Source organism: Serinus canaria, chromosome 4A, assembly GCF_022539315.1.
Source record: "Serinus canaria isolate serCan28SL12 chromosome 4A, serCan2020, whole genome shotgun sequence".
In the NCBI taxonomy this organism is placed as follows: Eukaryota; Metazoa; Chordata; class Aves; order Passeriformes; family Fringillidae; genus Serinus; species Serinus canaria.
This window is the reverse complement of record NC_066318.1, coordinates 18,905,101-18,927,549: the sequence shown is the minus strand read 5'-3', so window position 1 is coordinate 18,927,549 and position 22,449 is coordinate 18,905,101. Positions and strand designations below refer to the sequence as shown.

At 61.5% G+C, this 22,449-nt stretch overlaps 2 protein-coding genes across 2 annotated transcripts; both read left to right on the top strand.

Moving 5' to 3' along the window:
* The first annotated feature begins 1,002 nt into the window (after positions 1-1,002).
* Positions 1,003-6,758, top strand: UTP14A (UTP14A small subunit processome component). Its single transcript, XM_030229041.2, is given in 14 exon segments — positions 1,003-1,161; positions 1,428-1,492; positions 1,686-1,750; positions 1,863-2,005; positions 2,106-2,261; positions 3,138-3,257; positions 3,339-3,433; positions 3,533-3,656; positions 3,739-3,816; positions 4,262-4,610; positions 4,761-5,140; positions 5,535-5,722; positions 5,790-5,889; positions 6,224-6,758. Coding segments are annotated over 14 exon segments (2,424 nt in total). The 3' UTR covers positions 6,626-6,758.
* Positions 6,759-15,498: 8,740 nt separating this feature from the next.
* Positions 15,499-17,309, top strand: LOC127059631 (translation initiation factor IF-2-like). The gene is made up of 2 exons (XM_050974594.1): positions 15,499-16,499; positions 16,574-17,309. Exons 1-2 carry the CDS (start codon positions 15,499-15,501, stop codon positions 17,307-17,309), a joined length of 1,737 nt encoding a protein of 578 aa, XP_050830551.1.
* The last annotated feature ends 5,140 nt before the right edge of the window (positions 17,310-22,449 follow it).

Genomic DNA, 22,449 nt, shown 5'->3' with positions numbered 1-22,449 from the left:
GGCCCGCCCCCCAGACGGCTCCCGCCAGACCTTCCGGTGCAGCCCCCCGCGGGGCACGACCGGTGCCGCCCTCCGTTCCTTTTTTTCGTTTTCTATCACTGGATGCCCACAAGGACCGGGCCTCCGAACCCCAACGCCGCGGGGGAGCGCACGGGATGCTCCAGTCGTGGGTTCCCCGCCCTTCCCACCCCATCCACACATTCCCACAGACCGTGCGGCTGGTTTTGGAGACCCCCCCAGGATCCCATAGCCGGCATCCTGCCACCGGCCTCCCATCGATCCCTGAAATCACACCTCGGGGCATCCCAGCCCCGCAGCCCTCTCTTGAATCCCACACACAGCGCTCCCGCTGGGCACGTGGCTGCCAGCAAAGGCAGGGCCCGGAGCTTCAAACCCGAGGAGAAAATACAGAACTTTTCCCGCGGTTGTTGCTATGGATACAGGAGCAGACGGGAACAGCTCGTTATCCCTCTCCCTCCTGCCCTGAGCGCCCTGTGCGCCCAGCTCGGGACGGAGGAGAAGAATGACAAAGAGGACGAAGAGGACGGATGCTGCGGGCGCAGTGACAGACGCTGACACCGCTTCGTGGTTGAGAACTCCGTGTATTTGCTCCAACGATCCTTTGGATCTCATCAACCCCAAAAATGCTCCCAGGAGCCGGGTCCGGCCGGGAGGGAGGAACCGTAGGTGCGGCAGCTCCGTCCCCGAGCCCACGGCACTGGCGCGTCCCGGGGGGAAACAGCGAATCCTGCAATCCCTGGGGCCGGGGGGACCGACGAGGGTCACGGACGGAGCGAAGACCCTCAGAGCTGCTCTGGCCCGCGGTGGCACCGCCGGTTCCCGCTGCCCGGCGAACCGGGAGCGTCCCGGGAGCGCCAGAGCCGTCCCGCAGCCCCCGGAGGCGCCGGCCGAGGCCGGGACGGCGGTATCCGTGCCCCGATCCCTCCCGGGCTCCCCTCGGTCCCCTCCGGTTCTCCCACCCCGCCCGCCGGGCCCGCTGCCATGGCAACCTAGACGTCATAGGGGCACGCTTTGCGGCACGGCGCGAGGGCTCGGCGCGACACTCGGTGGCGCTTTGCGGCAGTACCGGCGTGCGGAGCCATGGCGGAGGAGGAGCCGGCGGCGCCGGCGGCAGGGAGCGGCAGCGAGAGCGAGGAGGGGGTGAGCGGGGCCGGAAAGCGTGCGACGGGCTCTCCGGGCGGCCTCCACCGCTGTTTGCGGGGCTCCGGGCGCTCTCCTGGCCAGGATGGGCGCAGCGGAGGACGGCGTGGCCTGGCTGGGGATGTCGGGCCTAGGATGTCGGGCCCGGCACCCCGCCGGGCGGTACCGTGGGGGCACCGGCGAGCACGTTGGGAGGGGGCGCTGGGGCCATCCCCGCGGCCGCGCTCTGCCCGGTTGGGTCTGTGACCGCGTGTGCCGTGTGACAGGAGGATGGCGAGCGGCGGCACCGGCAGCTCCTGGAGGCCATCAGCGCCTTGTCCGGACGGAAGCGGTGAGTGGGGGTTACGCGCGTCCCGCTTTTGGGCCCGGGGGCTCCTGCAGCAGCCGCATCGCGAGAGGCTGCACAGGAAGGGGGGACGGGGGGACGGTTCTCGGCCCTTGCCCTCGGCACCGGCCCCAAACCCTCCAGAGCACCCGGGGCATACGAGGAACCTTTGGGGTTGTTTTCTGTCTCTCTCTCGCAGGCGGAAGCTGGCGGAACGCTCGGAGGCAAGCGAGCAGGTGTCTGAATTTAATGTCACCTGCAAAGGTGAGGCAGGGACCTGGGCAGGGCTCGGGGGTCTGGGATGGTGGTGCCCACCGAGAGCCACTGTGAGGGCTGGAACAGCTCCCTCACCTGGAAATGCCACACCTGTGCCTAGGTGCTGGGGAAAAGCTGGTTCTGTCGGAGCTGCTGCAGCCCATTCAACCCAAATCCACGCTGGGCAGTGTGAGGAAGGAGCTGGCCAGAGTGAAGCGGAAGGCGGCGGTGGAGCTGCCACTGAGCAAAGAGGAGGCCAAGAGGGTGAGTGCAGGGAGCCAAGGGGGTCTTAGCTGAGCCCCCACGACCCCCGTGCTCCTTGATGCTGGCATCACCTTTCTTTGCCCATCCTGTTCCCCTCCAGGTGGTGAGGGAGGCTGCCTATGTGACAACCTCAAAGGACGTGGGGAAGTGGCAGCAGGTGGTGCTGCAGAACCGGCGCGCAGAGCAGCTGGTGTTCCCCCTGCAGCAGGACATCGTCACCGTTACCCCTCTGGAGAGAGTCACCTCGGCATGGAAGGTGGCCACTGGGGTGTCACACGGCTGGGGTGGCTCTGGGGGTGTGGCCAGGGTGGTTCCGGGATCAGCTGGGGTAGGTCGATGTCTCCTGGCTGTGCTGGGGGCAGTGATGGCAGGCCCAACCTTTCAGTGACACTGGGCAGGTGCCCGCTGAGCTTGGGAAGGTTAGAAGGGCAGTCTCTGTTTGTCTCACAGGTGTGTAAATTCCATCTGGGACAAGCCAGGTGAGAGGGTTTGGAGTCTGCTCTGTCCCTTCTCCTCCTTGTAGCCTCTCAGGGCCAGACACATGGGAGTATCCCTTGGCCACAAGTGCTGAGGCAGAGGCAATTAGTTGGTTTGCCAAATCCTGCATGCCTGGAAAATTTTCTTGCTAAAGAGGGATATGTTTGGTTTTGAATGCAAGTTCCTGTGGGGTTGTGCTGCTGGAAGGAATCCATTGCTATCCCTGGGTGTTGTCAGTTGCCCAGGTGAGGGAGGGGCAGCCCCTGCTGAACTCCCAACAAACCTGTCCCTCACACTGATCCGCCCAAAAGTTCCTTTCTGTTTTGGAGGGACATGGCATTGTGTGGCCTGGAACTCCTGCTCCATGCTTCTTGTGTGGTGCACCCTGGTCAGCGCTGCCTGGCTGCTGGAAGGCCATTTTTCTAATGTGGGAGGAATTCTACCTGCCCTCACCTGGCCATGTGGCTGGGAAAGTGCCCAAGGGCTGTGGTATGGGACCCGTGAGTGGGGCTGTGATCACCCAGTCCCCCAAGACAGGGGACTGGGGGCCTTCCACAGACCATCTTGGAGGCAGTGAGAATGGATGGGGACATCCAGAGGAGCATTGGCCCTTGCAGTGGCCCTCATCCTCTTGCCATGTCTACTGTCCCAACAGGCCCGAACTCCACTGGAGCAGGAGATCTTTGGATTGCTCCACAAGACACAGCAGCCCGTCACAGACCCACTGCTGACACCTGAGGAGATGGCCTCAGTGCAGGCCATGAGCTTGGAGGAGGTGAGGCTTTACCCCCATTGGGGCCTGGCTCTGGGGGCCTCACCCCCTGCTCCCCATGCCTCACCCCGTGCTCCCTGGCAGGCCCGGCGCCGGCGGGCAGAGCTGCAGAAGGCCCGGGCAGTGCAGTCCTACTATGAGGCCAAGGCTCGGCGAGCAAAGCGGATCAAGAGCAAGAAGTGAGGCTGTCCCTGTGCTGGGCTGGGCACAGTGGGAAGGCAGGGCAGCCCTGCCTCGCCCGTGGCCTGCCCGGCTCCTGAGCCGCCCCTGTGCCACAGGTACCACCGTGTGCTCAAGAAGAGCCGGAGGCGTCAGGCCCTGAAGGAATTTGAGCAGCTGCACAAATCGGACCCTGCAGCCGCCTTGGCACGTCTGGAGGAGCTGGAGCAGCTCAGGATGCAGGTGCTGCATTGGTACCTCTTCCTCACCCCTTGGGAGAGCCCTGCTTCTTGGGGAGCTCTGTGTGATGCTTCTCTTCCCCCAGGAGCGGATGAGCCTTAAGCACCAGAACAAGGGAAAATGGGCCCGATCCAGGGCCGTTATGGCTAAGTATGACCTCGAGGTGAGATGGAGCCACAGAAGGGTTTGGTGAGAAGGGACCTTAAAGCCTATGCAGTTCCACCCCTTTGCCATGGGCAGGGACACTTTCCACTAGACCAGGTTGCTCCAAGCCCCAATGTCCAGCTTGACCTTGAACATTTCTGGAGATGAGGCAGCCACAGCTTCTCTGGGCAATCTCTGCCTGGGCTTCCCCACTCTCAAAGGAAAGAATTTCTTCCCAATATCCCATCTATCCCTGCCTTCTTTCAGTGTGCAGCCATTCCCCCTTGTCCTGTCCCTCCAAGCCACGGTATAAAGTCTCTCTATCTCCTATAATCCCATTTATATATTGGAATGCCATGACAGGGTCTTCAGCGTTGCTTGGGGAAGGGGGGTGGGCTGAGGTGGGCAGGGAAGGTTGGGAATGTTGTCTCTGTCCTGTGTTAGAGCCTGTTGCTGCCTCCCAGGCCCGCAAGGCCATGCAGGAACAGCTGGCCAGGAACAAGGAGCTGATGCAGAAGGTGCAGGTGGAGCCGCCCGAGGAGGAGCTGTGTGAGGTGCCTGAGGAGGACACCACAGCCTTGCCCATGCCCAGTGGGGCTAATCCCTGGATGCTGGGCAAGCCCAGTGGCCTGGCCCCAGAGCCTGAGGCACAGGAGGGTCCAAGAGATGACACAGTGCCTGGTGTTGTGGAGAACAAGGACGAGATGGAGGAGGAGGAAGAGGAACTGTCAGAAGAAGAAGCTCTGCTGCAAGACTTCAAGCAGAAGCGACGGGAGCGGACAGGGAGCCCTGAGGGGCACAGCAGAGACCATGGTGAGGAGCTTGAGGCCCAGAGCTGGGTGGGCTGGGAGTGCTGCGGGCTGGACAAAGGAAGGAGGATCTGGGGACGGTTTCTGGCTGATTTCACACAGCTGTCCTTATTCTCTGCCCTGTGGAGTGACCATTTCTGCCCTCAACACATAGGTGCTGATGAGACTGAGAGTGGTGCTGAGCAGCCCAGGGACAGCCCAGTCCCCCCAGTCTGTGCTGAGGAGCTGGTGAGCGCAGGGCCAGAGCCTCCCCCTCAGGCCCAGGAACAGCTCCTGCTCTCAGAGCAGCTGTGCCGTGTGCAGACCATGGAGGATGTAGAGAGTCTGGCTAAGGAGGAGCTTGTGAAAGAGCAGGAGAAGCTGGTAACCCTGAGAGCAGGGAAGCGAGCACAGCAGCAGGAGGAAGGCAGAGCTGGGGACAGACATACCAAGAAAGCACCAGCCAAGAAGAAGATGATCAGCTTGGAGGCTGTGCTGGATGGGAAGCCTCAAGAGATGGACTGCCCCAGCCTGCCTGTAGTCCTGGATGAGGAGGTGAGCAGGATGTGCCTCCCCCATGCTCCCCAGTATCCAAAACACCCATCCAGTAATGCCCAAACTTTTAAGTCCCAGTAACACCAAACCCTCTCCTGGTAACACTAAAGTCCTTTCCAGTAACCCCAAACCTCCTTTCAGTAACTCCCAGTAACCCCAAAACAGTAACTCTAAACCTCCTCCCAGCAATTAGAAGCCCCAAACTAGTAACTCCCAGTAATCCTAAACCCCCTTACAGTACACCCCAAACCCCTTCTAGTAAGGCCAGGAACTTTTACCCCCTTCCCACTCTCCCCAGTACCCACAAACCCTCTCCCAGTGCCTCCCAATTTGTCCCAATCTCTCCCAGTTCCCCCAGTAACCATTAAACCCACTCTGTCTTGTCCTCGTGCAGGAGGGTGGCATTGAGCAGCGTGGGATGATCACGGAGGCCTTTGCTGGGGATGATGTGGTCGCTGACTTCCGCCGGGAGAAGCACAAGGCAGAGGAGGCAGGGAAGCCGCAGGTGGTGAACCTGGTGCTGCCAGGCTGGGGCGAGTGGGGCGGCACAGGCCTGAAACCCAGCGCCAGGAAGGTCAAGAGGTGAGAGGGGGAGAGCTCAGGGTTGTTCCCAGCCCCGTGCCAGCCCTGACCCCTGACTTGCCCACAGGTTCCTGATCAAGCCGCCGCCGGCCCCTCCGCGGAAGGACCAGCACCTGCCCCACATCATCATGAGTGAGAAGCGCAACATCCACGCGGCAGCGCATCAGGTGGGGCACACCTGGTCTCCATGAGAGCTCCAGCACCTGGGCAAGCCTGGGGCATTCCTGTGATCCCTTCCCAAAACGTCCGCAATCCCTGCCTGTAATCCCTGCCCAAAGCTTAGCCTCCAGCTTAAACAGCTCAGAAATGAAGAAGGAGGCATGTACAGGGCTGCTCCCTTGGTGGTGGTGGTGGTTGTTCCAGTCCTCTTGGGCTCTGCTGTCAGCGGAAATGGAAGCAGAGTGTGAGTGGGTCCTGGACAAATGGGGAGCAGTGAGCAGCATGGGCTGGAAAAGGTGGGCTGGGTGGATCAGGGCCATAAACCCTGTGGTGTCCCCACAGGTCAGTGAGCTGCCCTTCCCCTTCGAGCGGCACCAGCAGTTCGAGCAGAGCATGCGGACGCCCGTGGGCCCCACATGGAACACTCAGCGTGCCTTCCAGAAGCTGACAGCCCCTCGAGTCATCACCCGCACTGGCCACATCATCCAGCCCATCTCGGCTGAGGATGTCCCTGACACAGCTCCCGGCAGCGGGGCCAGGCTTGGGGGAGAGGCCATGCCCGGGAGGAAGGCTGTGTCCAGGGGGAAGGCTGTGTCTGGGGAGAAGGCTGTGTCCAGGAGGAAGGCTGTGTCTGGGGAGAAGGCTGTGTCCAGGAGGAAGGCTGTGTCTGGGGAGAAGGCTGTGTCCAGGGGGAAGGCTGTGCCTGGGGAGAAGGCACAGCCTCGGCGTCGCAGAGTGCGGTAGCTCTGTGTCTGCAGCTTGGGGACTCAAACTGGAGCGAGCGGAGGAACCAGGAACTTGCAGCAAGCAGCAGCTCCTGGTTCTGTCCAGTTCCTTCTACCTCTTTCTCTGCAATAAAACCCAAGGCTGCCCTTCCTGTGCTGTCTGAATGGCTGCCTTGGCAGTGTCCAGGGCTAGGTTGGGCCCTCCATCCTGTCCTTGGGGTCCATGCAGGGTCAGGTGCTTTGGCTGAGTTGAGGGTGAGAGCTTGGTCAGGAGCTCATAGTGGGGCACATCTAGGAGCATGGTGAAGGACTGGAATAGCTGCCAACATCCTGTCCCTTGTGTTTTATATCCCTATAAAACACAAGGGACAGGATGTTGGCAGCTATTCTATTTTGTACCTATATAGATCTTTAAACCTTGGCCAAAGGGGCTTTCTCCCCACCTTGTCTTGCTGAGCCTGGCCTCAGGAGTGTTTCTTAGATCCCACCTCTACTCCCAAAGTACCTGCTCAGCCCTAATAAACCTGATCACCTGGAAATGGCTCTGTCAGGTACTTCTGCTGTTCTGCACGTGCTGGGAGCTGGCTCTGTCCACGGGCAGACCACACTACTGCTGCCCACCTCCAAGCCCATGGTCTGTGCCCAGCCACCCCTTGGAGTGTTACAGTGAAGTTCCTCTCAGGGGATGGTTGATGCATTCATCACAAGTTGGAGGGATGTTCCAGAGCCTTACAGGCTGGGCAGGGACCCCTCCAGGCCTCTCGTCCCACTTACAACGTGGCCTGTGCTCAGCACCAGTTGGAGAAATACTTCCTGATCCCAGCGCAGGAGCCAGAGCTGCTGCTGATCCCAGGAAACTTGTCCGTCGTGTCAAGGACGCCTCCTCCCGCCTCGGCACTGCAGCCCGCCCCGGGCACGGCCTGTCCTCAGGGCTGCCCTTCTTCTTTGCAGCTGGGTCAGACCAGGAAATGGGGGTCGTGCTGTGGGGTCGGGGCGCAGGCACCCTCCGTGCTGACTGCGGGTATCCGTGACTCCCGCAGGGCCCTTCCTAGGCTGGGAGGGGACTGGGAGCTGATGTGGGGCAGGTGTCGCAGCTTTGCCGGGGACACACTCTGGCCCCTGCAGCACCCGGGCCCGGGGAGTCAGAGGGCGCTGGCCCGTGATGGGGCCACGGTTGAGTTGCTTGGGAGAAAAAAGAAAAAAAAAAAAAAAAAAAAAAAAAGGAAAAGAAGCGGAGAGCCTTTTCGTCCCGTGACGCCGAGAGCCCCTCGCGAGGCTGGTGGCCCCAGCAGAGCCTGCGTCCCTCTGCCATGGGAAACCTTCGCCTCGGCGATGTCGTGAAGGGCGGGGGGTCGTGTTTGTTTTAGTAAAAGGCGAAGCGCCCTGAAGAGGGGGAGGCAGCGTCCCCTGCCAGCCCTTCCACCTGCCGGCAGTACCCCAGAGCCGCCTCCAGCCCCCGGAGGGACCGCTGTCCCTGTCCCTCTTGCAGGGGCCCTCCCTCGCCTGCCCTGGCCAATGGCGCTGCCTTCCTCCTCCCCAGCCCGGACGGTGTTTGACACGATGGGCTATCCCAGCACCCAGCCCACCTCCTCAGCTCCAGCCCCGGGACGCTCAGGGTGCGCGGGCTGGGAACGCTCCCGGGGCCCTGTTACAGCTGAGCTGGTTCGGGCTCAGCAGGACCTGCGGGGTGCTGTCCTGCTGTTTGCCTCTCTGCAGGGAGGGGGAACCCCCCACGTGCCTTCAGCCCCCGAATTTGGCCCACCCCACGGCAAAGGATGCTGCTGCCGTGCGTGGTGTCGCCTGTGTCCCTGGAGAGAGGAGCACTGCCCCACGAGGTCTGGCCCTGCCCTAGCCTGAACTGGGACCTCCCCAGCTCCGATGCGATGCTCCCTCCAGGGCCGGGAAGATGGTGGCACCAGGGCAGTGCTCAGGTGCAGATCCTGCAGAGGACCGAGGCCGGCAGGTGTAACACCAGCTCAGAGCTGGAGCAACCAAGTCTGCAGCTGTCACAAACTGGATCACCTGGAGCAGCAACAAGACCTGCCGAGGTGCAGATCCCTGAATGGAACCCTGCCTCACACAGAGCTGGTGCGTCTGGCAGCCTGAGTGGGGGGGATGCTCAGCGTGGGAGGGAATAGCTGTAGCCGCACATCTGGAGCTGCCTCATCCTGTGAAGGGAGAGCAGTACTGGACTGGACTGGCTTGAACTGGGACTTCCAGTATTCAGAGATGCTTCAAAAATAAACGGGGACAACATTAGCATGAGCTGCTGCGTTGCGTAGGAGGGACCCTGGTGCGGAGTGACCACTGGTGCTGACATCCCCGCCCCTCCAGGCTCCTGCTACAGCACAGGCTTCTTTGGAGCCCCCACATCGAGGCAACACTTGGCCCTCCGACTTGCAGAAATGGATTTACTGGGCAAAGCAGCTTGGGGTTTTTCAATTAATAACCTACTCCAGGTCTGCCGCAGGAAAGGGGGATGCCAGGGATGCCCACTTGCAGCATCCCAGGTCGGCGGGGAATGGGGCGAGAGCCCTTTGCAAGGGGACAGAAACGGGCCGGGGAATCTGACACGGCTGCGGGCTGGGGTGGCTCCCTGCGGGGACTTTCCCAGCCTGATCGTCGTTCTCCCCGTGACAGCAGGGCCGGTCGCAGGCTGCCAGACAGGGTGCGAGTCGAGGAGAACCCGGACAAAGCCCTGTTGTCGCCGGCCACCGCGTGGGCCACGGGAGAACCGGTGCCGCGGTGCGAACACGCAGCCCGAGCGCCGCGTCCCCCGAGAGCCGCGAGCGGCTGCGGTTGCTCTTACTGGCCTACTTTCCGGGCTACGTCAAAGCCGGGCTTACGGAGCGGGGAGCCGCCGCAAGGGCGGCCGAGGTGCTCCCGGTGCCAGCGGGGAGCGGGGGCTAATCCGGGCCCGGGGCCGCCCGGCCTGGCGGGCACACGGGCGGCGGACAGCGGGGCAGGGCCGGCGGCGCTGCCGTGGGGCTGGGGACGAGCACGGCCACCGCGAGGTCCCCCGGGGCAGGGACCCACCCGAGAGCAAGGGCTGCTCCAGCGCCGGGGAGCTGCCGGTGCAGCCGGGCTCCTGCACCCGGCGTCCCGGGAGGCCAGCGGGAGCGGGATGGAGTAAAAGGCAGATTTAAAATCAACAAACAAAGGGCTTTTGGTCGCTTTTTTTGTTTTGTTTTGTTTTGTTTTGTTTTGGGGGGGGGGGAATGTTGGTTTTTTTTGGTTTGGTTTGGTTTTTTTTTTGTTTTGGTTTTTTTTTTTTTTTTTTGTTGTTGTTGTTGTTTCTTTTTTGTTATCTTTTTTAAATGCAGGCTATAAATAACCTGTAAAATATTTCGTCTGGGCTGTTTCTGCAGCTGAAATCTTGTCCCTCTGGATTCCCAAGCTCAGGATGTGAATGCGAGCACTGAGGCCGTCATGGAGCACCCCTGGATCCCTGGGATGGATCCCTGTACCTTTGCCCATTGGGATTAGGGAATTTCGGTGTCTCTGAACACCTCCAGTCCCCATGGGCTGGAAACGGTCCCCCGCATAATGGGCCCGAGCTCCACTCCTCAGGGTACGAGAGGGGCTGAGCACCGCCCCTCGACCGGGCGGAGGCGAGAGGCTCAGCCTGGCACAGTGCGGGACAAACAGGACAGGGGAGGCAAGTCTGGGGCTGGAACGTCAGGCTCAGAAATGCTCTCCCCAACACGTCCCGTGCCGGGAACAGGGTCTCTGCTCCCCGAGTCTCTCAGCCTCCATCGCCCCGCACCAGGGGCGCGCTAACATCCCATTCCTCCTGCCGCGGTACCCGGTGCCCGGCACATCCCGGCCGCATCCGGGCGCCGCAGCGGTTTCCGTGGAGATGGCATCTCCCAAGCCCGCACCGCCCGAGCCGGGGGTTTCCATGGAGATGCCGTATCCAGCACGGCACAACCTGAGCCGGAGATTCTGCCGAGATGCTGTAGTCGGGACCCTCGCCCCGCAGCGGGGCCATTCCCGGGGACGTGGGTGGCCGGGGCCCTCTGTGGCTCGGGGGTGCCTGTGGTGTTACCCACCGCTCCTCACACCAGTTCCGTGACAGCGCTGGAACACCAATACCTGCAGCTGTGAATATCCTGGGGGAGCTGTCGCCAGCCTCCAGAGCAGGAACCCACTCACTTGGGCTGTCACATTCTGTCAGGGTCTCCAAGAGATGGTGGGTCTCTGCCTGTACCCAGCTGCCTGGAGATGAAAGGGGGAAATCCCTGTGTCCCCTGATGACTTTGTCCCAGCTGCCACCCTGCAGTTCCCCCAATGACTCATTAGGGTGGGATGTCAGTGGCACCAGGTGGGAAGCAGGCACCGTGCTGCACTCCTGCACCAGGGGATGAGGTACCCAGACCCAAACCAGCGGCATCCTAGAGCTGGGGGACACCTCATTGAGTTCCAGCACAGCCAGCACACCAGAAACTTCCTGGGGGAAACGTGAAGGCCCTCAAAGGGCAGGACTGAGGCCAAGTGGAAGGGTGAGCAGAGGCAGATGTCCTCCTGGCAGGCAGCTGTGTGTACGTGTGCCCTGGCCAGTATAATAGCAGCTTCGTTTGAGCACAGCTGCTGCAGAGGTGGCACCTTCTGTTCTACACACAGCAGAGCTCTGGCAAACCCCAAGCTCCTGCTGCAGGAATGGGGGCGAAGCACGGGAATGCCCCTGGGGCACACACTGGGACATGCTGGGACACACTCCTGCCCACTCGATGACTGTGGGAGATGTGGAGCTGGTTCAGCCCCCATGTCCCTCCTTGCCTCAGCCCCCTCCATGCTCCTGCTCCACCTTTGCTCCCAACTGGACCTTTCTTGGCCACCCTTGTCCTGCCCAAGCCAAGGCCATCTGTAGTCTCCATGGGGGCTTCTCAGCTGGCAGAGCAGCAGCAGCCAGGAGCCTGGGGATGATGCCTGAGGCCGGGCATTGCTAGCCATTCCAGCCTCCAACTCCTGGGGGGCCTCAAGCCCCCACACAGCCTGGCCACTGCCAGGACTGCCAGCAGCACTTCCAGCATCCCCAGGCACAGGCTGTCGGATGCAGCACTGCAGTCAGAGCCCGGCTCTTTGTCTGCTGTTATAATTAGGAGCCCCCCGGTGGCTACTGAGGCCGGACCTGGGAAGCTCAGGGCTGGGGAACAGACACTAAAGGAGCTGGAATTTGGAATGGCAGCCTGGGAGCAGGGGCAGGCTCTGTTCTGCCCACAGCCAGCTACTCTCCAGAGCCTCGTGCTGCATTGAAAAGGGCTGGAGTGGAGCCAGGGCTCTGTGCAGTCACCCCTCTCACCCCTGCCAGCTCTGCAGGGCTCCTCACCTGATTTCTGAGGCTGCCCTGGCACCCCAACCTCTGCTCACCCATTGTATTTGCCTCCCCTCCATCAGTTTGCCCTTGTCCTGGCTGCCAGCTATTCCCTTGGCTCCCAGGCACAACATAGTTCCTCCCTGCCTTATCCTGGTGATCCCACATTCTCACCCGTCAGCAGCGCTCTCCCAGCCCAGTGCTTCTCCTGGGATGTGGAGGAGGAGGAGGGCAGCAGAGACAGTGTGTGCCTGCTGACTCCTGTCTGTGCTGCTCACCATGGGCAACACACTCTTCTCCAGCCATCATGGAGGCCTGGAGTGGATAAGGAGGAAAAGGTGAATTCCAAACTTCCTTGGATGGTCCAAGAGGAAGCCACCCAAAATCTCAATCCATGAAATTCCCTTCCCGAGGCAGGAGCAGCCTTGTTTTGGCCCCAGCAGCTGGGTTCAAAATGTCAGCCTCTGAGCTCATAACAGATCCAGTTTCTCACACAGGAGGTGGGACCCTGTCCCATGTCCCTCCTGAGTGCCGTGTCCCCTGGGGAGCTGGGGGAAGAGGGGCTCCACAGCAGGAAGCAGGCAGCAGCCTGGCCTGTCATGTGCCCCACAGCACTTGGCCTCCCTGCCCACCATTCCCTGTCCCCGACTGCCAGCAGGAAGGACAAAGCAGCCACTGTCACCTTCTATCTGAACTGCCACCCATGCTACCAGTGTTTGTTGTTGGAGTGGGACAGCCCATGGAATGTGGGAGGACGAGGGCTGCAGGTAGAGATGACACCTCTCCACACTGTCACTGCACCAGCCAAACCCAGGTGAGCTCTGCCCACCTCGGAGGGAGCAGCATGAAGGTTCCTTCTTCAGAAAAGCCCCAAGAAACTCAGTGAGAAATCTCCAGACCCCATAGAAATGGACACGCTGCTCCTCCCAATGAGACACCCATCCCCTGGCTCCGTAGTCACAGCTCCACCTTCCCAGTGAAAGCTGAGGTGTCCAGGGCAGAACCAGCCCCGGACATGGAGGTGACGTGGAGCACATGAGGCATCACCTCATTCCTCTTCTGGTGCCAGAAACTATAAGCCACCTTTGCTGCCACCAACTGCCACCACCCTGCCAGAGAGCTCCATGATCCCAGCTCATCTAGAGACACCTGCCAGCCTGGCTGCTCAATCATGGCTGGCACTAACGTGATTCCCAGAAGGGTCAGGGTACCCCCACAGCAGCCTGGCAAGAGCAGAGTGTGCCATGCCCAGATAGTTGTGTTAGCCAGCATATTCTGGTTTCTGGTCAGGGAGGGAGCAGTGATGTGGATTCTGCCCAAAAAACAGTGGAGAGAGGAGAAATAAATATAAAAAGGACACAAGATGGAGCAATAGTGACAAAAGCAGCAGCAACAGTACTGCAGGCCAGGTCAGAGCTGAGCGCTCAGGCCCTGGTGGCCCAGGGGACCAGAGCAGGCAGGGGACACACACAGGTCAGGGGCTGCCCCGAGCACTCGGAGGGCTCACAGGTGCCCTCGGACCTGTGAAGCTCAGCAGAAGTCCTGCTGCCAAGAAGGTGGTGTGGAGGAAATGCTGAGGTGAGGCAGCAGCTGGGGCTGCCCACAGCTGGGGGATCCTGGGGGATGTGTCCCCAGTTTGGAGGGGAGGTAAAGGAGCCCCCAGCTCCCCCTGCAGCATGAGGCCCAGCTTGATTCCCTTGAGGAATTACCGATGAGGGCTTTTTATTGTATTTTCGCTGCAACAGATCATTCCCACTGGCTTTTCTTCAAGTTAGTCCATGACTGGTGCCTGATTAGCTCCCCTCTCTGATGGAGAATGCCCCTCATTTCCCAGACTTTTCCATTTCCCTGGAACATGAGAGCCACATAATTTTTCACCAGCACCTTTTAAAGTCCTTTGGTACAAATTGTCCCATCCTGAAGATTTTAAAGGTTCTAATTAAATGGGGCAGGAGTAGTGGCATGTCGGAGGATGCGATGGTGGGATGCCGAGCTCTCCCAGTCAGCACCATGCAACCCTGGGGGCGATTCCTGAAGGGATGGGGTGAGGCAGCTGCAGGATGAAGCTGTTACTCAAACTGTCGGTTTTTAATTGCACCAGGATGCAAATAAGTCAGGTCTTTATGAACCTGGGGTCATGAGCCTGTCTCAGGCTGTGCCAGCCTGGCTTTCTGACCATCACCCAGCCTGAAATGCCTCTTGGAGCACCTCTTTTACCAACAGTCTAGCTGGAGGCAACAGTGGGAAAAGGTTCAATATAATATGGAGAAGTGGAGTAATTCCCCTCTGCAGGAAGAGCTTCCTCCCTCATGGCCTTCCTTGGGGAAGCCCTGGCTCTCTGCCTTCCCACGGTTCTGGCAGCCCCATGTTTCACCCTGCCACCCCTCTCAGTGCGGTCTACAATTCCTGAATCTCATGCTCCACAAGCTCAGCACTCTTATGCCCACAGACCCCTGCCTCAAACTGCTCTCCAAGCCCCCACAGCCCCAAAAGGGAGACAGGCTGTCTCCTGCCCCAGGCTGCTGCGGCCTTTTCTGCAAAAAATAGAGCTCAATGTCTGTGTAAGATGTTTTTTCCTCTCCTTAGGCACTGGAAAGATTTGGAGCTGAGGCTGCAGAGGACTCTCCCGGCAGGTGACACCAGGATGTGGCTGCCTACCCAGATGTGCCATCTGGGGGTGGCCACACACTGGAGTCCATGCCCACCTCCGGGAGCCCCCAGCCATGGCAACGCTGAACTAAGAAGAGACTTCGCCATCGAATGGTCTAAACCGGGGGAGCAAACGGGTCCTGCCGGGCTGACGGCAGTACGGACCCCATGAAGATAGCAACGGAGCCCACAGGGGTCCGAGCAGCATGCCACGGGCGCGGGACGGTGACATCCTCCAGACCCCCCCCCCCTCCCCATCGCAGCACCCACGCAGGATCGCGGCCGCGGTCACCGCAGCACCGCCCCGTTCCGAGCCCACCACGGAGCCCTGCGGGGCCCGGCCCCGGGGAGCTCCTGGCCCCTGCCCGCCCCCGGGGACGCTCCATGCCGGAGAGCGGCGTCACCGCACGGGGACGGGGGGACACCGTGGCGGCATCGCGCCCCCCGCCCCGGGACCAGCCAGTCCTGCCCGTCCCCGTGCAGCCCCCGCCCGGCGGGCCGGGGGGGGCGGGTCCCGCCCCCCCCTCTGGGTCGTGCAGGAGCAGGGACCCCCACGGCCCCCCCCAGCTGCCGGTACGCGGGGGCCGGGCGGAGGGGGGCGGCGGGGCCAGGGCGAGGGGCCGCGAGAGAGGAGCGGGCACGGGGCGGTGCTGCGCGGGGCCCGGCACAGCCCGGGGCGGCGTGGCCGGGAAGGGCCGGGCCGGGCCGGGCAGCCGGTGCCCGCACGGCGGGGCCGCGCCAGGGCGCTGCGAGGCCGCCGGTCTCGGAGGCCCGTGTGGGTGCCGGGGGCGGCGCGGCCCCGGGCCGGGCGAGGGCGAGGCTGTCAGCGCCGGGGCGGTGCGGGACGGTGGGGAGCGGGCCTGGCCGGGCACCACGAGGGGTGCGGCGGCCTCCGGGCCTGCGGGCCCCAGTGCCGCGGGCAGGGACCGATGACAAACTTGCGGCCGCCGCACCGTGCCGTGCCGCTCGATGTCCCGCATGGCGCGGGGGGAGGCGCCTCGACCCCCGCCCCGCAGAGCTGCGCGCCCCGCAGGGTATCAAGCCGGAGGGGGGAGCGGGCCCGGGGGGTCACCCAGCGGCATCGTCGCCAAGGTGGGAGCCACACGCCCACCTGGGCTGGACAGGCGGGGTCTGCGTTCTCTCAACCGGCCGACCCCGCTGCGCCCGGGGACACCCACCCTCCCACGGCCGCGCCCGGCGGTGGGCACCGGGGGGGGGGGGGGGGGAGGTACCGGGCGGAGGGCAACGGGGAGGGGGGCAGCGGGGCGTCGGGAACCGGGGCTGAGGACTCTGGGGCTGGGGACATCGGGACTGCGGGTAACGGGGCTGCGTGCGCCGCGCTCGCCGTGCGCTGCCCGTCCGGCTCTGCCCGCTGTCGGGCGCCCGGCGCTGCCCGGGCGTGGAGCGAACGCCCGCCCCCGCTGCCGCCTCCTCCTCCATCCTTCTCCTCCCCCCGGTGCGGAGCGAGCGTCGCTCCCCGGTGCGGGAGCCGGTGCCCCGGCGCGGGGTCGGGCGGGCGTGTGTGTGTGTGTGTGCGGGGCGTCTGTGTATTGGGCGCCCCCCTTGCCGAGCCACTCCGCTCCGCTCCGTGCCGAACCCCGGGCGCGGCGGCCTCCCGACCCCCGCCCCTCCCGGGGCCGCGCCGGGCGCGGAGCCCCCTCCCTCCCTCCCCGCGCTCCCTCCCTCGTTCCCTCCCCGCGCCCGCCCGTTCCCTCTCCGGACCGGCCCCCCCGCGCGGGCCGGGGCGCGCGGCACGCCGGGACCCGCAGTCCGCGGGGCGGCTCGGCGGCTCCCGGCCCCGGCGGACGGACTACGGCTCCCGGCAGCCCGCGCGGCCGCGGCTCGCTCTCGCCCTCACACTCCGGCTGCCGCTGCCAGTGTCTCCTCCGCCGCCGCCGCTGCCGCCGAACCGCCGCTCGCAGCGCCCGGGGTCCGACCCGCTGCCTGGGGCAGGGGCCCGCCCCGGCCCGCCGCCCCCCGCCGCCCGCCCGCCTCGGGAAGCAGGTGCGTACCCACCGCCCCGCGCCGCCCCGCGCTGGACCCCGGCCCCCGCTGCCCGGGTACCCCGGGCCCGCGCCGCCCCGCACCCACGGCACACGGGGGCAAGCGGAGCGGAGCTGGTGGCCTGACCTCCCCTCCGGCCGTCCGGACGGAATCTCCATGGAAACGGTCCCGGGACACCCCCGGGGGCGGTGGTGGGGCGGTGCGGGTGGGGGTGTGCGGGCTGGGGGGACCGGCGACGTCCTGCGGCGGGACAGCGGCGGGGGCGCGGCGGGCACTGACAGCGCCGGGCGGGGGGCAGCGGGCGGCGGCGGCGGCTCCGCTCCCCGCCCCGCGACGGCGCGGCGAAGCCGCTGCCCTGCCCGGCACGGCTGCTCCAGGTTCGGCACCGGCGGCACCTGCCGCTGCCGGGGCGGTGCGGGGGGTCCCGCGGCGGGGCGGGGCGGCCGCGCAGCGCGGCGCTCCCGGGGCGGCGGTGGGACGGCGGCGCCGGGCGCTCGTGGAGTTTGGCGGCGTGGCCCGAGCCCGCCCCGGCCGCCGCTGTGCCCGTGGCCGGTTCGGCTGCGGGTGCCGGCCGGTCGGGTGCCGGGCGGTGGCGGAAGAGCCGTCCCCGGGGGCAGCGCGGCCGCCGCCACCTCCATGTTCGGGGCTGCCCCGGTGCGGCAGCGCGGGGGCCCGGCCGCGCCTGACGGGGCTGCGGGACGCTCCGCCGCGGAGCGGCCCCGGGGGCAACTGTTGAGCCGGGGGCTGCGGGAGCGGGCGCGGGGCAGCACGGCGGGGCCTAGCCCCCGGCAAGGCTGCGGGGTGCGGGGCGAAGCCCCCGGAGCGGCCGCGAGGCTGCCGTGTCCTGGGCAGGGGGGCCGCCCGCCCCGCGGGGCCCCGGCGGCGGCGCGGGGCCGTGGGCCGTGCCGTGGCCTCGCGGGGCTCGGGAGCGGGATGTGCCGCGCCTTGGGCGGGGGGCTCGCCGGGGAACCGCCGCGGACCCGGACCCGGGGCGGGCTGCGGCCGGGGCCGGGGCGGTGCCGCTCCGTGCCGACGCCCCCCCGACGCCCGGGGCGGGGCGGCGGGGGCGGCCGGTCCCCCGCCCGTGCCCACGGTGATGGCCGGGCAGCGGCAGGACCGAGTGAGGGAGGCGGCGCTTCCTGCCGCCCTCACCGGGGAGGAAATCAGCCCTCCCGCGGTAGCGTGCCGGTACCGGGAGGGGTCCTGGCTCCTCGGCGAGCGACATCGGTCCCCTCATCCCAGCCTGGGTGAGGCCGGTTCCGAGCAGCGCCGGGAGAAGGTCCATCAGGATTAAATAGAGACGAAGTGAGTTTCTCCTGTCACAGAGCATCCACTCTCGGGCACCCTCATCCCCTGAAGTCTGGGGATGAGTGCTAGGGCAGGGCCGGTGCATCCCGTGCCCTTCTCAGCTCCTCTGCATCTTTTTGGCCCTGTCTGTAGCAGCCTTCCCTTCCCTGTCTTCTCTTGCCTTCCTTCACTTCCCTTTCTGCCGTGCTGGTTCCATTGCTCTGGCCACCCTGTGGGTTTAGGTGGTCCCAGTGCCAGCATGACTGGAAGCTCTGTGGCACCAGTCGAGGACACCGGCTGCATTGCTGTCACCTGGGTCTGGAGGCACATTCCAGGTGTCAGAGCCCAAGCTCCAGCTGGGTTTGGCCCTCAGAGCTGTCCTTGGGACCTCCGGGCTCTGGAGCACCAGTCTGGCTCCCAGGTCTGGGAGGGCTGCGCTCTGCTCTTGGGGTTTTGGATGATGTGCACCTTGTCAGAGACGTTTTTGAATATTATCATCCCTTAATAGCTCTTTTTCAGTCCTTAAAAATTTGTGGGCTTTGGTGGGGGCAGCCTGGTTGTTGCAGACAAGCCAGGGTTTAGTGACACCAGTTGTCCAGCAGCTGGGACCAATTATCGCAGCACTGCCCAGTGTGCAGCAAACTTTTATTTTTTTCTGAAATAAGGATGGCTTTTTTCTTTTTTATTTCCAATTCATCGTGCCGAGGATCTGTAATTACGTGTGGTGTTACTGTGTCTTTAAATCAGCTTAAGCAAATGCGTGTAGGCAAAGCCTGGCTCAGCTCTGCAGCGGCCGGGCGGCTGTGCAGGCAGCAGGGACCAAACCCAGCTCGGGGCTGCCCTCGCTGGGCACCGCTCTGCCCAGACAGCCCCAGAGGTGGCCTGGCCTGTCCTTGCTGGATTTTGTTCCACTCTTGTCATTCCTGGTCCATTCTCCTACAGTTTCTGACCTCTGCATGAGTGATAATATAACATAAGATAGTCAGTTCTTTTTTTTTTTTTTAGTTTTCTTGTTTAAATTTTTCCCTCATTGCATATCATGCCCACTGTGAGTCCTGTGATAGGGCCATCATAGGTTTTTTGATTTAATTTTTGATTTCATTTTCAATTTTTTGCCATCAGTTTACTCCACCAGCTTTTCCAAAGTGGTGCTCAGAGCCGAGGTGCTGGAGGCATGAGTGCTTGCTCCGGCCCTCTGCGCCTCCGATGGACACTAGACCATCCCATATCAAAACACAGAATTCCTTGCCTGCGTTACTAATGGCAACAAAGAATTGCCAAAGTGAACAAACTATGGCAAGGGAAGGAGACCTGCCTGTCTCTGCAGACTGTTCCCTTCTGGCCCACCTGACCCCCAAGAAGAGCTGCAGGGCACATTGCACCTCATTCCGCCGCTCCCACTCCTGTCAAAGTGGCCAGCTGCACTCTGAGCACTGAATCCCACCAGAGTTCCCCGCAGCTGACCTCGTTTTATATTTTGTAGCCATCCAGGGGATAAAAACCCCCTTCCTTACAGGTTTTGCTGCTCTGGGAATGAATGTTTCAAAGGTATCTCCGCGGGTGTGTTTCCAGGGTCAAAGTGTATTGCTCCCGGCCTTCCGCAGTGTCCCCGGGCCACAGGAGCCACATGGTGCTGTGGGAGGGCAACCAGAGCATCCTCCCCATCTCCTGCTGCCGAAGGATGTGGTAGCCTTCTCTGTTCCGCACCCTAGGGCTGGGAAGTCCTTTTCCTTCCTCTGCCGCTGGTCCACTCAATGCCAGCATGGATGGAGGCACCACTGACTGTGCAGCATTTACTGTGTCCATAAAGGCTCTGGAGCAGTTGAGCTGCACCAAGTGACCCACACTGGGATTCCTGGAGTCAGTTCATGCTGTGGCTGCTACTCAGGCAGGGGGAAAGGCAAAGCTGACGTTCTCCCTGGGTGAACTTGTGCCATTGTCTAAGTTACCGTTGCCAGCAGTGGAGCACATTGCTGCCTGTTGGGTCTTTGCTTGGTGCTCTCCCACCTGTGTTGGGGATGATGCGCCTGCCCAGCGCAGGCAAAGGGAATCCTTGTGCTGGGTAGGCTGCTGGTGTTTCAGTATTTGTCAGCTCCCACCTGCCTAGGCAGGGTGCAGCGGGACACTGTCCATCTCTTGGTGTGTAGCTCATGTGCTGGGGTTGGCATGGCGGAGAGGAAGGGTAAGCACCTTGAAATCCAAGTGGTTTTAGTACTTGGAAATGTTTAGAGCAAGAAAATTCATGGAAACCCTTTTGTGGGGGATCAAGGCAGCATGGTCTTACAGAGGGATGTGTTTGCACCATGGAGAAGTGATTGGCAGAGGCTGTCTCTGGGAGGAGCAGGGAAAAGCCCCTTTCCCACACTGGTAGGCCTGGCTCCAGTACAGGTACCATAAGGTGGATGCTGGAGGAGGTCATGGCTCTGGGTAATCTGATCAAAGTTAGTTAGACCGGGTGGCAACATAGTTGTGACATCTCTGAGGGCAAACACCAACAGCACCAAAATCCCCAGTGAGAAGCAAACCCTTGGCTATCTGTGGCTGGCAGGTTGGTGCCAGCCTGAGAAGTTGCTTTGTGTGTTTGCCAAAGCAAGCACTTGAGAAGCTGAGGTCAGGGACCTGATCGGGCCAAGGGATTGCTGTCACTGGGAGAAGAGGGTGGCTTGCAGCAGGATGGCTTCAGAATCTACTTTGCAACCCCTTTGCTGCATTAACACTGGGGTGGGAGGTGTGACTTTGAGGGGCTGCAGGAAACAATTAGGCAGCCTCACTTCAGGCAGCTCAAGTTGGGATCACCAAGAGCCAGGGAACAGACAGGGTTTAACAGGGGTCAGCGTGGAGATGGCATGGGCTTAATTCTTGTCAGCAGTGGGAGCTGGTAGGTGAATGCTGGGGGAGCCTGTCCTGGAACCTTTGCTCAGCCTGCCCTGAAATGATGGTTGTCTTGGTGCTGTTGGGTTTTCATTGCAAGGAGGACTTGTCAATAGATAATGGTTTAAAAATGTCCATTCCTGAAGAACTTAATCTCTGGAAACTTGTTTCCATCACTGTACAGCAGTATTTCAGAAGAGTAATTTCTTTACTTAATCCAAGGGAGCTGCCATGAGTAGCCAAGTCATCACTAACCTGAGTAACAGCACACTTCCACTGCAAGGAAAACATCTGCTTTGCTTTTCCTAGAGCCTGGAAGAGGCGGGTTTGCAGAGTAGCATCGTTTCCTTTTGCAAAATGATGAGATATATTGTCTTAATGAACAAAATCCCATTTTCTTTTAAATCACCTTAGTAGTTTCATTGCAAACCTCTCAGAAGGTTTGCTGTTGGAGGCGAGCATGTTCAGCACCTTCCTTGCTCGCAGTTCTTAGGGCACGCTTTGTTTCGGGAGGTGAAGGAGCTTTAATATCGTATGAGCTTCCCCACACAGAATGCCTTGATGTTCTTACTTCATTCTAAACTTGTTTTCTTTGGCATTAATTAGAATTGGCTGAGCACCTATTTAGCTAAATCAAAATAAGACTGTGGTTTCGTATACACTTCCTTTGGCAGACATTGTGGATTAAGTAGAGTCTGTGCCAGGCTCTGCCCTCTCTCCCTCTTGGTGAAGCTGATCTAGGAGCTGGTATGGGTTAAAACCAGTCCAGCCAGGAAAAAAAAAAAAAAAAGAAAAAAGGGTTTTAAACAGAGATCGACTCCCTGGTAAGGTTTACGGCGATACTGCAGGGCTTCAGTGACATGACTGAAGGATTGAGGGGAGAGAAGGGCTTTAACATTTTCTCAACAGCTTCTTCTGCTTGAAGACAGGCATGTGAAGCCATGCCCTAGTTGTGTTCTCCAAGGGTTTCCTATGAGTTTAATTACATCCCTTTAATGTTGCTTCCAACTGCACCAGTGTAAATGGGAGATCTGCTCGCTTTCCTTGTGCCGACTCGGCTAAGAGTGTTCTGACCTAGGGAGGCTGCAGTTGCTCTCTGTGGTTCAGTGTTGCATCGGGAGGCTGCTCATCCCTGCATTTCCCAATAAACTTCCTGGTCTGCCTTTTTAAGAATGCTGTTGCTCCACTGGTTTGTGTTTGAACCCATGTCTGGTGCTTGGCCCCTGTTTTATTCCTTCTCTGAGTTCATCTCTGGATTATTTTTCTTTTCTGTTCTTTGTTCCCTGTGAAATGCCTGTCTTTGGCATGTGTCCCACATCATCTGTAGAGGACAGAGGCCAAGAATCCAAGAAACAGTGTTGATCTCTGTCACTGTGTCCTCCCAGCTCTCCTCCTGTGGCTAGCGCTCCGGCCCTTTTGACCAGCTCTTACTTGAGCACTCCAAACGTGCCGTTTCTTCCAGCTCCTCATGGCACCCTGTTATCACTCCTCCCTTGCCAGAGCTATTCCAGGGTCACGCCTGATCTCTGCTTGTCCCCCGCTCCACATCATGGAGTTGCACGCATTCCCTTCTCCCATTGCAGAGAAGGTAGGTCCCTTTTGATTCCTCCTGGAACATCTGTCCTGCTGCTGTGCTTGGGGGCAGAACATTCCTCCTCCCCTCCTTTCAGTTTAGCCTAAGATGGTGAAATCCCCGCAGATTGTTTGTTCCCCTATTT